The sequence below is a fragment of the Taudactylus pleione genome, unplaced genomic scaffold, assembly GCF_031769625.1.
Source record: "Taudactylus pleione unplaced genomic scaffold, aTauple2 ptg000577l, whole genome shotgun sequence".
NCBI classification, from domain to species: Eukaryota; Metazoa; Chordata; class Amphibia; order Anura; family Myobatrachidae; genus Taudactylus; species Taudactylus pleione.
In genome coordinates, this window is record NW_028284979.1 from 428345 (window position 1) to 443444 (window position 15100).

Genomic DNA, 15100 nt, shown 5'->3' on the forward strand with positions numbered 1-15100 from the left:
TCAGTGGGCTATGCCCTGTCACGGAGCTTGTATAATACGCACAGTGGGCTATGCCCTGTCACGGAGCTTGTATAATACACACAGTGGGCTTATGCCCTGTCACGGAGCTTGTATAATAGACACAGTGGGCTATCCCTGTCACGGAGCTTGTATAATACACTCAGTGGGCTATGCCCTGTCACGAAGCTTCTATAATACACACAGTGGGCTTATGCCCTGTCACGGAGCTTGTATAATACTCAGTGGGCTTATGCCCTGTCACGGAGCTTGTATAATACACTCAGTGGGCTTATGCCCTGTCACGGAGCTTGTATAATAGACACAGTGGGCTATGCCCTGTCACGGAGCTTGTATAATACTCAGTGGGCTATGCCCTGTCACGGAGCTTGTATAATACACACAGTGGGCTTATGCCCTGTCACGGAGCTTGTATAATACTCAGTGGGCTATGCCCTGTCACGGAGCTTGTATAATACACTCAGTGGGCTATGCCCTGTCACGGAGCTTGTATAATAGACACAGTGGGCTTATGCCCTGTCACGGAGCTTGTATAATAGACACAGTGGGCTTATGCCCTGTCATGGAGCTTGTATAATACTCAGTGGGCTTATGCCCTGTCACGGAGCTTGTATAATAGACACAGTGGGCTTATGCCCTGTCACGGAGCTTGTATAATAGACACAGTGGGCTTATGCCCTGTTACGGAGCTTGTATAATACACTCAGTGGGCTATGCCCTGTCACGGAGCTTGTATAATAGACACAGTGGGCTATGCCCTGTCACGGAGCTAGTATAATACTCAGTGGGCTTATGCCCTGTCACGGAGGTTGTATAATACACTTAGTGGGCTTATGCCCTGTCACGGAGCTTGTATAATAGACACAGTGGGCTATGCCCTGTCACGGAGCTTGTATAATACTCAGTGGGCTTATGCCCTGTCACGGAGCTTGTATAATACTCAGTGGGCTATGCCCTGTCACAGAGCTTGTATACACTCAGTGGGCTAAGCCCAGTCACGGAGCTTGTATAATAATACACCCAGTGGGCTATGCCCTGTCAGTTGTCACGGAGCTTGTATAATACAGTGAGTACACTACACATATACACAGTGGGCTTATTATGCCCAGTCACGGAGCACACAGAAAGGGCTTATGCCCAGTAAAGTCACAGCGGCAAGAACACTGCCTACTCTAATCTATCTAAGACTAGCACAGACAGTGCACTACCTAACTACGCGGTGTCACACGCGAAATGGCGCTGACTGCCGGGCGCCACGCCTTTTTATCGAGGCCGAACGTCACCCGGCTCTCGCGAGAATCCGACGCCAGACGGGTGACGTTCGGCCTCGAGGTGGAATCCGAGTCAGGCGGGAACACCCGAACTTGCGTTCAGGTGGACTCCGATTCCACCTGTTCGGAGCGGTTCGGATTCCTCAGAATTCGAACCGCTCATCACTAATATATATATATGGCATGGTGCGACTAGAAGGGCTGTTTAACACGCAAAGAGGCTAGATGTATGAGGATACATCTGTAGTTATAAATATTTCTTAGTTCTTACTGTGAGGCACTGCTCTGTTATCTGCCGTTCTGACAATGAGGCACTGCTCTGTTATCTGCCGTTCTGACAATGAGGCACTGCTCTGTTATCTGCCATTCTGACGGTAAGGCACTGCTCTGTTATCTGCCATTCTGACAATGAGGCACTGCTCTGTTATCTGCCGTTCTGACGGTGAGGCACTGCTCTGTTATCTGCGTTCTGACAATGAGGCACTGCTCTGTTTTCTGCCGTTCTGTCGGTGAGGCACTGCTTGGTTATCTGCCGCTCTGATGGCGAGGCACTGCTTGGTTAACAGAGCAGTGCCTCATTGTCAGAACGTCAGATAACCAAGCAGTACCTCACCGTCAGAACGGGAGATATCTAACCAGATATCTGCCGGTCTGACGGTGAGGCACTGCTCTGTTATCTGACGGTGAGGCACTGCTTGGTTATCTGAGCTGCAGGAAGAAGTATGGAAGCTAATCCAATTCTTCCAAAAGACTGACTATGATAATCAGGTCATCTACCACCAGGTTTGGACTCTAGCATGGCCAATGTGCAGGAGCAGTCAGAAGACCGCGCATGTGCACACAGAGGTTACTGGGGGGTAGAGCTTTTTTCCCCTTCATGCTAAGGACCTGGAAGTGACATACAGGGAGGGCAAAAGTGCGGTTCCATGCCCATAAAGTCCACCTAAAGAAGAAACTTGTCCCCTCGTGGGCTTGCTACGCTTCAGGCTTTGCTCACCACAAGATTATATTCCCCCTTTATGTCCACGTGGATGGTAGGGAATGACATTGGATAGTAGCTGATGACGTCAGGGTCCTCTCCATGGAGGGCATCTAGACACTACCGTTACTGGGGAGGTAGAAATGTAGCTCATAGGACACAATGACCAGCCATTGGGGGCAGCTAGGTAAGGGAGTCTTACAGGTTTGGGACGTATCACATAGCAGATATTTTACATAGTATTCTGAGTGACCACTAAATATCTGCTGTTACTAAACTAGGTGACTGAATGCAAACAGGTGGTCTGCAGCCTCCGCACATAATGCGCACACCGCCTATTACAGGAAACCTTTACGCCAAGGGTTACAATCAGTTCCCTGCTGCCAGGAAAGCGTTATACAGTAGGCAGGGGCACTGTAGTGGGGTCATTACCTTCCGTCTAGTCACTCTCCCACGTGATCCGCAATACCACAACATTTGCTGCACATATAACCCAACAGTTCTACAAATGTGCAGGAACACATACGGCCGTACATTATTACTAACATGAGAAGCAGCCTCCATGATGGAGATTCATTACGCGCCAACACAACTGTGGTGAAATTCTTACTGGTAATAACTGAACAATTATTGCTGGAATGTACAAAATACTGGGCTATATACAATAATCACAGGCATGGGAATAATCTTGTCCTAAGCAGATAGCAGAGCTCACAAAATGGCATTTGTAGGAAAAGTTATGTTTCAGAATATAAGGGAAGACATTTCCACAACTGTATGTAAAATGATACAACTATATAATGATATTATACAGTATATATATATATATATATATATATATATATATATATATATACATACATACAGTCAGGTGCATAAATATTGGGACATTGACAGAATTTTCATATTTTGGCCTCTATTCACCACCACAATGGCTTTGAAATGAAACAAACAAGATGTGCTTTACCTGCAGACTTTCAGATTTAATTTGAGGGTAATTACATCCAAATCAGGTGAACGGTGTAGGAATTACAACGGTGTCTATATGTGCCTCCCACTTTTTAAGGGGCCAAAAGTAATGGGACTATCAACTCAAAAGCTATTTCATGGACAGGTGTGGGCTATTCCCTCGTTATTTCATTATCAATTAAGCAGGTAAAAGGTCTGGAGTTGATTCTAGGTGTGACATTTGCATTTGGAATCAGTTGCTGTCGACTCTCAATATGAGATCCAAAGAGCTGTCACTATCAGTGAAGCAAGCCATCATTAGGCTGAAAAATCAAAACAAACCCATCAGAGAGATAGCAAAAACATTAGGTGTGGCCAAATCAACTGTTTGGAACACTCTTAAAAAGAAAGAACGCACCGGAGAGCTCAGCAACACCAAAAGACCACGGAAAGAAACTGTGGTGGGTGACAGAAGAATTATTTCTCTGGTGAAGAAAAACCCCTTCACAACAGTTGGCCAAATCAAGAACACTCTCAAGGAGGTAGGTGTATATGTGTCAAAGTCAACAATCAAGAGAAGACTTCACAAGAGTGAATATAGAGGGTTCACCACAAGATGTAATCGATTGGTGAGCCTCAAAAACAGGAAGACCAAATTAGAGTTTGCCAAACAACATCTAAAAAAGCCATTACAGTTCTGGAACAACATCCTATGGACAGATGAGACAAAGATCAACTTGTACCAGAGTGATGGGAAGAGAAGAGTATGGAGAAGGAAAGGAACTGCTCATGATCCAAAACATACCACCTCATCAGTGAAGCATGGTGGTGGTAGTGTCATGGCGTGGGCATGTATGGCTGCCAATGGAACTGGTTCCCTTGTATTTATTGATGATGTGACTGCTGGCAAAAGCAGCAGAATGAATTCTGAAGTGTTTCGGGCAATATTATATGCTCATATTCAGTTAAATGCTTCAGAACTCATTAGACGGCGCTTCACAGTGCAGATGGACAATGACCCGAAGCATACTGCAAAAGCAACCAAAGAGTTTTTTAAGGCTAAAAAGTGGAATGTTATGCAATGGCCAAGTCAATCCCCTGACCTGAATCCGATTGAGCATGCATTTCACTTGATGAAGACAAAACTGAAGGGAAAATGCCCCAAGAACAAGCAGGAACTGAAGACATTTGCAGTAGAGGCCTGGCAGAGCATCACCAGGGATGAAACCCAGGGTCTGGTGATGTCTATGCGTTCCAGACTTCAGGCTGTAATTGCCTTCAAAGGATTTGCAACAAAGTATTAAAAAGTGAAAGTTAGATTTAGGATTGTTTAGTTTGTCCCATTACTTTTGGCCCCTTAAAAAGTGGGAGGCACATATAGAAACCGTTGTAATTCCTACACCGTTCACGTGATTTGGATGTAATTACCCTCAAATTAAATCTGAAAGTCTGCAGTAAAGCACATCTTGTTTGTTTCATTTCAAAAGCCATTGTGGTGGTGACTAGAGGACAAAATATGAAAATTCTGTCAATGTCCCAATATTTATGCACCTGACTGTACTGTGTGTATATATATATATATATATATATATATATATATACACACACACACACTATTCAATTATATGGTCTTCACAAGCAACAAACTATCATCATTGTCATTGGCTATCCCTGCTCTAAACCAATCTTTCTGATTGGCAAACATCTGTGGGCTGCAAAATAATCTGCGCCTCAGTGATGTCACTATTTCCTAAAGCGCTGATAGGCTAAATAACCATAAGTAATGCATCAGCACACAAAATGGCTGCCTCTACTGCGGCAGCTGGACTTTGTACAAAAAGGAACAATCTTACATAGGCAGAGTGAGAAATGACAGGTTGATGGATGTACAGCTAGTGTTCATTCTAGCACCCTGCACCTATCACCAGTTTATCCATCCTTCCTGCTCTGGTGCTTCTAGCACACTCTGGTTTAGATTGTTGCTTCAGCTGAGTGTGCAAGCAGTAGCAGAGCAGAGAGCGACACCTCAGGCAGGAAAGAGGTACTGCACAGGTTGTGACAGGAGCAGGGTGCTAGAATGAACACTGTACAGCGACAGGAGAGGACACATGTCATTGGTTTATCAATGTGAGTTACCATGCAGACAGAAGATAGGAGAGGGAGGGTCTGCTTACCAACACAGGACTCCCCAGAAATGGAGTAGGTCCCATTGTCATGGAAGCCGCTTCTGCACTCACAGTGGTACCACCCCGGGAGATTAGCACAGCGGGAATGGTTGTGACACTCAATGATCCCCTCTGCACACTCATCAATATCTGCCTCAGAGAAAAACACAAGCCAGCCGCAAATTAATGTCCTTCCACACTGCAAACAGCAAAAGCATATTACTCCCATGTCACCCCCACCCAGGAGCTACCCCCACACTGACACCAGCTGATACCGGTCATCGCCAGGGAAATGCAGGGGCCAGGAGACAACGAACCAGAGGTGGGCTGGAGGGTGGTGTCACCTGCTCAGTCTTATGTCATATCTATACTGTGCAGCTGTACAATAAACTATCATAGGCCAGGATTAGCAGCTGCATAGGGTAATGTGGAGGGGGGTGTCATACACCCATACATGATCACTGTCACTGCTAGGAGCACTGCTGCATAGGGTAATGTGGAGGGGGTGTCATACACCCATACATGATCAGTCACTGCTAGGAGCACTGCTGCATAGGGTAATGTGGAGGGGGTGTCATACACCCATACATGGTCACAGTCACTGCTAGGAGCACTGCTGCATAGGGTAATGTGGAGGGGGTGTCATACACCCATACATGATCATAGTCACTGCTAGGAGCACTGCTGCATAGGGTAATGTGGAGGGGGGTGTCATACACCCATACATGATCACAGTCACTGCTAGGAGCACTGCTGCATAGGGTAATGTGGAGGGGGGTGTCATACACCCATACATGATCATACTCACTGCTATGAGCACTGCTGCATAGGGTAATGTGGAGGGGGTGTCATACACCCATACATGATCAGTCACTGCTAGGAGCACTGCTGCATAGGGTAATGTGGAGGGGGGTGTAATACACCCATACATGATCAGTCACTGCTAGGAGCACTGCTACATAGGGTAATGTGGAGGGGGTGTCATACACCCATACATGATCAGTCACTGCTAGGAGCACTGCAACATAGGTTAATGTAGAGGGGGGTGTCATACACCCATACATGATCACAGTCACTGCTAGGAGCACTGCTGCATAGGGTAATGTGGAGGGGGTGTCATACACCCATACATGGTCACAGTCACTGCTAGGAGCACTGCTGCATAGGGTAATGTAGAGGGGGGTGTCATACACCCATACATGATCATACTCACTGCTAGGAGCACTGATGCATAGGGTAATGTGGAGGGGGTGTTATACACCCATACATGATCACAGTCACTGCTAGGAGCACTGCTGCATAGGGTAAAGTGGAGGGGGTGTCATACACCCATACATGATCATACTCACTGCTAGGAGCACTGCAACATAGGGTAATGTGGAGGGGGTGTCATACACCCATACATGATCATAGTCACTGCTAGGAGCACTGCTGCATAGGGTAATGTGGAGGGGGGTATCATACACCCATACATGATCAGTCACTGCTAGGAGCACTGCTGCATAGGGTAATGTGGAGGGGGGTGTAATACACCCATACATGATCAGTCACTGCTAGGAGCACTGCTGCATAGGGTAATGTGGAGGGGGGTGTCATACACCCATACATGATCATAGTCACTGCTAGGAGCACTGCTGCACAGGGTAATGTGGAGGGGGTGTCATACACCCATACATGATCAGTCACTGCTAGGAGCAGTGCTGCATAGGGTAATGTGGAGGGGGGCGTCATACACCCATACATGGTCACAGTCACTGCTAGGAGCACTGCTGCATAGGCTAATGTGGAGGGGGGTGTCATACACCCATACATGATCATAGTCACTGCTAGGAGCACTGCTGCATAGGGTAATGTGGAGGGGGTGTCATACACCCATACATGGTCACAGTCACTGCTAGGAGCACCGCTGCATAGGGTAATGTGGAGGGGGTGTCATACACCCATACATGATCACAGTCACTACTAGGAGCACTGCTACATAGGGTAATGTGGAGGGGGTGTCATATCACCCATACATGATCATAGTCACTGCTAGGAGCACTGCTGCATAGGGTAATGTGGAGGGGGTGTCATATCACCCATACATGATCATAGTCACTGCTAGGAGCACTGCTACATAGGGTAATGTGGAGGGGGGTGTCATACACCCATACATGATCATAGTCACTGCTAGGAGCACTGCTGCATAGGGTAATGTGGAGGGGGATGTCATACACCCATACATAATCAGTAACTGCAAGGAGCACTGCTACATAGTGTAATGTGGAGGGGGTGTCATACACCCATACATGATCATAGTCACTGCTAGGAGCACTGCTACATAGGGTAATGTGGAGGATGGGTGTCATACACCCATACATGATCATAGTCACTGCTAGGAGCACTGCTACCTAGGGTAATGTGGAGGGGGGTGTCATACATCCATACATGGTCACAGTCACTGTTAGGAGTTCTGCTACATAGGGTAATGTGGAGGAGGTGTCATACACCCATACATGATCACAGTCACTGCTAGGAACAGTACTGCATAGGGTAATGTGGAGGGGGTGTCATACACCCATACATGATCAGTCACTGCTAGGAGCACTGCTACATAGGGTAATGTGGAGGGGGTGTCATACACCCATACATGATCAGTCACTGCTAGGAGCACTGCTACATAGGGTAATGTGGAGGGGGTGTCATACACCCATACATGATCAGTCACTGCTAGGAGCACTGCTACATAGGGTAATGTGGAGGGGGTGTCATACACCCATACATGATCAGTCACTGCTAGGAGCACTGCTACATAGGGTAATGTGGAGGGGGTGTCATACACCCATACATGATCATAGTCACTGCTAGGAGCACTGCTACATAGGGTAATGTGGAGGTGGTGTCATACACCCATACATGATCACAGTCACTGCTAGGAGCACTGCTGCATAGGTTAATGTAGAGGGGGGTGTCATACACCTATACATGATCATACTCACTGCTAGGAGCACTGCTGCATAGGGTAATGTGGAGGGGGTGTCATACACCCATACATGATCACAGTCACTGCTAGGAGCACTGCTACATAGGGTAATGTGGAGGGGGTGTCATACACCCATACATGATAAGTCACTGCTAGGAGCACTGCTGCATAGGGTAATGTGGAGGGGGGTGTCATACACCCATACATGGTCACAGTCACTGTTAGGAGCTCTGCTGCATAAGGTAATGGGAAGGAGGATGTGATACACCTATATATGTTTACTGAGGCCCTCCTACAGTCACTGCTAGGAGCACTTTTACCAGTGGTAATGAAAGGAATACCATACACCTATATATGATCAAAGAATTCCTCTTACATGGGTCTATTTACTAAGCTTTGGATGGAGATATAGTGGACGTAGATAAAGTACGAGCTAACCAGCTCCTGGCTGTCATTATTCAAACACAGCCTGTGACATGGCACTTAGGAGCTGATTGCCTGGTTCTTTATCTCCGTTCACTTTATCTCCATCCAAGGCTTAGTATATTGACCCCACAGTCACTATTACATTCCAGTAATGGAAAGGTGACTGTTATACACAAATCATGATTACCGTGCCCCTGCTACAGTCACTGCTAGGAGCACTGGTACCTGCAGTAATGGAAATGTGACTGTTATACATCAATAATGATCACCGTGCCCCTGCTACAGTCACTGCTAGGAGCACTAGTACATCCAGTAATGTAAAGGTGACTATTATACACAAATCACGATCACCGTCCCCCTCCTGGGATGTAGTCTGGAACCCGACGGTCTAAATGCCAACAGCTGGCTTCCACATTGCTTTATCGCGACAAGGGCTGAATGACAGGCGCCTAAATGTAGAAGCCTGTAATTTGCCCGACGTCGGGAGACCGGCGTCCGTCATCCCGATCGAGCGGACGCCGGGCGCCGCAGCGGACAGCCGCGTGGGGTTTTAGGTTTAGGGCTCCCGGGGGGGACTTAGGGTTAGGCACCCCCCTGGGAGGTTAGGGTTAGGCTAGGGGGAGGGAGGGTTAGGCACCCCCGGGCGGAGGTTGGGGTTAGGCTAGGGGGAGGGAGGGTTAGGCACCCCCGGGGGGAGGTTGGGGTTAGGCTAGGGGGAGGGAGGGTTACGGTTAGGGATCCCCCCGGGAGGTTAGGGTTAGGCGAGGGGGAGGGATGGTTAGGGTTAGGCACTTAGAGGGGGGGGGGGTTAGGGTTAGGCACCCTGAAGGAGGGTTAGGGGCGTTAGGTTAGTAAATACTTACCTTTAGGACGATCGGGATTTCCTCCTTTGTCGGGTAGCCGCTGTCGGGAATTGAACCATGCGGCCGGCAGTAATACATATCACACTCCCCCTCCTACAGTCACTGTTAGGAGCACTGTTATATACTGTAATGGGGAGGGGAATGTTATACACCAATAATGATCACTGAGTCCCTCCTACAGTCACTGTTAGGAGCACTGTTATATACTGTAATGGGGAGGGGAATGTTATACACCAATAATGATCACTGAGTCCCTCCTACAGTCACTGTTAGGAGCACTGTTATATAGTGTAATGGGGAGAGGAATGTTATACACCAATCATGATCACTGAGTCCGTCCTACAGTCACTGTTAGGAGCACTGTTATATACTGCAATGGGGAGGGGAATGTTATACACCAATAATGATCACTGAGTCCCTCCTACAGTCACTGTTAGGAGCACTGTTATATAGTGTAATGGGGAGAGGAATGTTATACACCAATCATGATCACTGAGTCCCTCCTACAGTCACTGTTAGGAGCACTGTTATATACTGTAATGGGGACGGGAATGTTATACACCAATAATGATCACTGAGTCCCTCCTACAGTCACTGTTAGGAGCACTGTTATATAGTGTAATGGGGAGGGGAATGTTATACACCAATAATGATCACTGAGTCCCTCCTACAGTCACTGTTAGGAGCACTGTTATATACTGTAATGGGGAGGGGAATGTTCTACACCAATAATGATCACTGAGTCCCTCCTACAATCACTGTTAGGAGCACTGTTATATACTGTAATGGGGAGGGGAATGTTATACACCAATAATGATCACTGAGTCCCTCCTACAGTCACTGTTAGGAGCACTGTTATATACTGTAATGGGGAGGGGAATGTTATACACCAATAATGATCACTGAGCCCCTCCTACAGTCACTGTTAGGAGCACTGTTATATACTGTAATGGGCAGGGGAATGTTATACACCAATAATGATCACTGAGCCCCTCCTACAGTCACTGTTAGGAGCACTGTTATATACTGTAATGGGGAGGGGAATGTTATACACCAATCATGATCACTGAGTCCCATCTATAGTCACTGTTAGGAGCACTGTTATATACTGTAAAGGGGAGGGGAATGTTATACACCTATAATGATCACTGAGTCCCTTCTACAGTCACTGTTAGGAGCACTGTTATATAGTGTAATGGGGAGAGGAATGTTCTACACCTAGTCATGATCACTGAGTCCCTCCTACAGTCACTGTTAGGAGCACTGTTATATAGTGTAATGGGGAGGGGAATGTTATACACCAATAATGATCACTGAGTCCCTCCTACAGTCACTGTTAGGAGCACTGTTATATAGTGTAATGGGGAGAGGAATGTTATACACCAATAATGATCACTGAGTCCCTCCTACAGTCACTGTTAGGAGCACTGTTATACACTGTAATGGGGAGGGGAATGTTATACACCAATAATGATCACTGAGTCCCTCCTACAGTCACTGTTAGGAGCACTGTTATATACTGTAATGGGGAGGGGAATGTTATACACCAATAATGATCCCTGAGTCCTTCCTACAGTCACTGTTAGGAGCACTGTTATATACTGTAATGGGGAGGGGAATGTTATACACCAATAATGATCACTGAGTCCCTCCTACAGTCACTGTTAGGAGCACTGTTATATACTGTAATGGGGAGGGGAATGTTATATACCAATAATGATCACTGAGTCCCTCCTACAGTCACTGTTAGGAGCACTGTTATATACTGTAATGGGGAGGGGAATGTTATACACCAATAATGATCCCTGAGTCCTTCCTACAGTCACTGTTAGGAGCACTGTTATACACTGTAATGGGGAGCGGAATGTTATACACCAATCATGTTCACTGAGTCCCTGCTACAGTCACTGTTAGGAGCACTATATAGTGTAATGGGGAGGGGAATGTTATACACCAATAATGATCACTGAGCCCCTCCTACAGTCACTGTTAGGAGCACTGTTATATAGTGTAATGGGGAGGGGAATGTTATACATCAATAATGATCACTGAGTCCCTCCTACAGTCACTGTTAGGAGCACTGTTATATAGTGTAATGGGGAGGGGAATGTTATACACCAATAATGATCACTGAGCCCCTCCTACAGTCACTGTTAGGAGCACTGTTATATACTGTAATGGGGAGCGGAATGTTATACACCAATCATGATCACTTAGTCCCTCCTACAGTCACTGTTAGGAGCACTGTTATATACTGTAATGGGGAGAGGAATGTTATACACCAATAATGATCACTGAGCCCCTCCTACAGTCACTGTTAGGAGCACTGTTATATAGTGTAATGGGGAGGGGAATGTTATACACCAATAATGATCACTGAGCCCCTCCTACAGTCACTGTTAGGAGCACTGTTATATACTGTAATGGGGAGGGGAATGTTATACACCAATAATGATCACTGAGCCCCTCCTACAGTCACTGTTAGGAGCACTGTTATATACTGTAATGGGGAGGGGAATGTTATACACCAATAATGATCACTGAGTCCCTCCTACAGTCACTGTTAGGAGCACTGTTATATACTGTAATGGGGAGAGGAATTTTCTACACCTAGTCATGATCACAAAGCCCCTCCTACAGTCACTGTTAGGAGCACTGTTATATACTGTAATGGGGTGGGGAATGTTATACACCAATCATGATCACTGAGCCCCTCCTACAGTCACTGTTAGGAGCACTGTTATATAGTGTAATGGGGAGAGGAATGTTATACACCAATAATGATCACTGAGCCCCTCCTACAGTCACTGTTAGGAGCACTGTTATATACTGTAATGGGGAGGGGAATGTTATACACCAATAATGATCACTGAGCCCCTCCTACAGTCACTGTTAGGAGCACTGTTATATACTGTAATGGGGAGCGGAATGTTATACACCAATCATGATCACTGAGTCCCTCCTACAGTCACTGTTAGGAGCACTGTTATATACTGTAATGGGGAGCGGAATGTTATACACCAATCATGATCACTGAGTCCCTCCTACAGTCACTGTTAGGAGCACTGTTATATAGTGTAATGGGGAGAGGAATGTTCTACACCAATAATGATCACTGAGTCCCTCCTACAGTCACTGTTAGGAGCACTGTTATATACTGTAATGGGGAGAGGAATGTTCTACACCTAGTCATGATCACAAAGCCCCCTCCCACAGTGACTGTGAGGAACACTTCAATATAAAGTATGATATACACAGAGTGTAAGCTTGAGCACATCCTATTTTAGTAATTGATAAGGTAATGAGGAGAGGTCATACATACATTTTGATCGTTAAGTGTCACCTCTTAAGCTACCTACACTATACAATTATTGGGCCAATTTGTGAATAATCGGGTAATCGGCCTGATTTATTGTACAGTATAGTGTGTCTGAACGATCGTTTCAGCGTTTCACCAATAAAACGGTTAGAAAACATCCACAGACGCAATCCTTCCATTATCTGATCTGTCGGTCAAGAACGAAAATCTCGGCCTCAAATTCCCGATATGGAGCAGTGTGTGCGCATTATCAGTAAATCCGCCCATATTCCCTACATTCTCCTGTCACTATTCATCCTCCTTGTGGGTGGACATACTGTATGCACAATCAGTGTGGTGTGGTGGAAAAGCGATAGCTTCTATGGAAATATAGCATAATGTCTAGCACAGATATTGGGGCCTTCAGTTTTCCCGTTCCTCGACCTGCCTATTTGGTTATTCCCGGGCCCCAAAATTTCTGATGGCAGCCCTGGGTGGAGCTGAATAGTAGGCGGACGCAGACTGCGTTCTTAACCAATATTCAGTCATGACAGTAAGAGCTGAAGTAACGCTGGCGTGTAACATTGATCACATCCAGGGACAGGACCCCCCCCCCCCCCTGATAGGAGCACGCCCCTGCAATGTTTAAAAATAAAGTGATCACATTTGCGGCCACTTTACTTGTTGTTTAATGAGGCAGTCTGCTGACCGTGCTACTGATCCCAGTACGTTTTGCGGAGTGTAACCTATAGGTTACAATGGCTAACGAGAGAGGTTTATGTGTGTTTCTCCGGTGCTGGATAGGACCTATATTTTCTTAAAAAATAGTAGAATTTATTTTTAAAGAAAAAAATACTACAATTTATTTTATGTAGAATTTATTTTTAATGAAAAAAATCCTAAATAAAATAAATTGTAGTGTTTTTTTTCTTTAAAAATAAATGAGACCAACATTGTGCAAATCCTAATAAATCACTTTGTGGTCAGATTTATTCCTGTATAGAGGAGATCTAATCTTTTATCATATGACAATGAGACATTGATGTATAGAAAAGATCAGCCAATTGGTTAGTGAAATAAATAAATTGTAATGAATGAAATAACAGAAGCTCCGATGTCAGAGGGGGGTTCATTCCTCCCCTCCCAGAAACCATTAATGAACAAAGAGATGTATAGCCGGTGATATGCAGCATATTAGTCTCATGCGCAGTGTTTAAATTAATAAAAAATAACAGGGAATACAAAGCAAGTACATTAGAAACCAGGTGTTTTAATACGCATCTAAACCAATAAAATGTATACAACAGCCTAAAAAAAAACATATTTTAAAACAACAAAGACAATATAAAATGTTGATGATAAATCATAAAATACAAAATAAAATAAAAAATGTAAACGGATTTCTCACATAAAGGAAATTGCTTGTGTCTCTGCAATGCATTTCTAGGTGTAACGGACCGTTCACGTAAGAAATAAATTTTTATTGTATTTTTTATTTATGATTTATCATCAACATTTTGTAATGCCTTTGTTTTAAAATATGGATTTTTTTTGTGCGGTTATAAACATTTTGTTGGTTCACTAGCATTTTAAAATACCTGGTTTTTAATATAACCCGGAGAGGAGATTACGAAAGTAGTCAAGTGTGGTGGGGACATACGGTAGGAGCTGATTCTGAGTTGGGAACAAAGCAAAAAAAAAAAAAGAAGCAATTCTTGTTATTGAAATTTACAGTAGATTTGAGTTTGGACACGCCCCTCCCAAATATGAAGGTGGGTACAAGCGGTACGATGTAGTTAACGATCCAATCTCATTAGCGATCTCCGCCGAACGCTCCCCGGCAGCTCCAGTGCATGATGTCACCAGATCTATCGCGCACAATCTAATGATTTGCATATTCATTAGATCATGTGCAATAGCCGACAGATGCATGCATGGATCAGGGAGATACGTGATACATGCATCTGTGTTTCAAAAAGAAAAATGAATGACACAGATGCACAAACAGATCAGTGAGATCCGTCTGTGCGTCTGTGTAAAAAAAAAGAAAAAAAGAAAAGAAACCCAGCGAAAAAAGAAAAAGAACGGCATTCCTCCCCCTAAGTTCAAACAGCCCCGGGCTTTTTGTGACCCAGTACTGGTTGTACTAAATACAGGGGACAAACGACTT

General features: G+C 45.3%; 1 protein-coding gene across 1 annotated transcript in view; it reads right to left on the reverse strand.

The window, feature by feature from the left end:
- The window catches only part of LOC148481522 (protein kinase C-binding protein NELL1-like), a 326609-nt gene that overhangs the window by 91142 nt on the left and 220367 nt on the right, over positions 1-15100 (reverse strand). The window contains exon 3 of the mRNA XM_088453297.1: positions 5391-5531. Coding sequence (XP_088309423.1) covers positions 5391-5531 — 141 coding nt within the window. The remainder of the gene's footprint in view (positions 1-5390; positions 5532-15100) is intronic.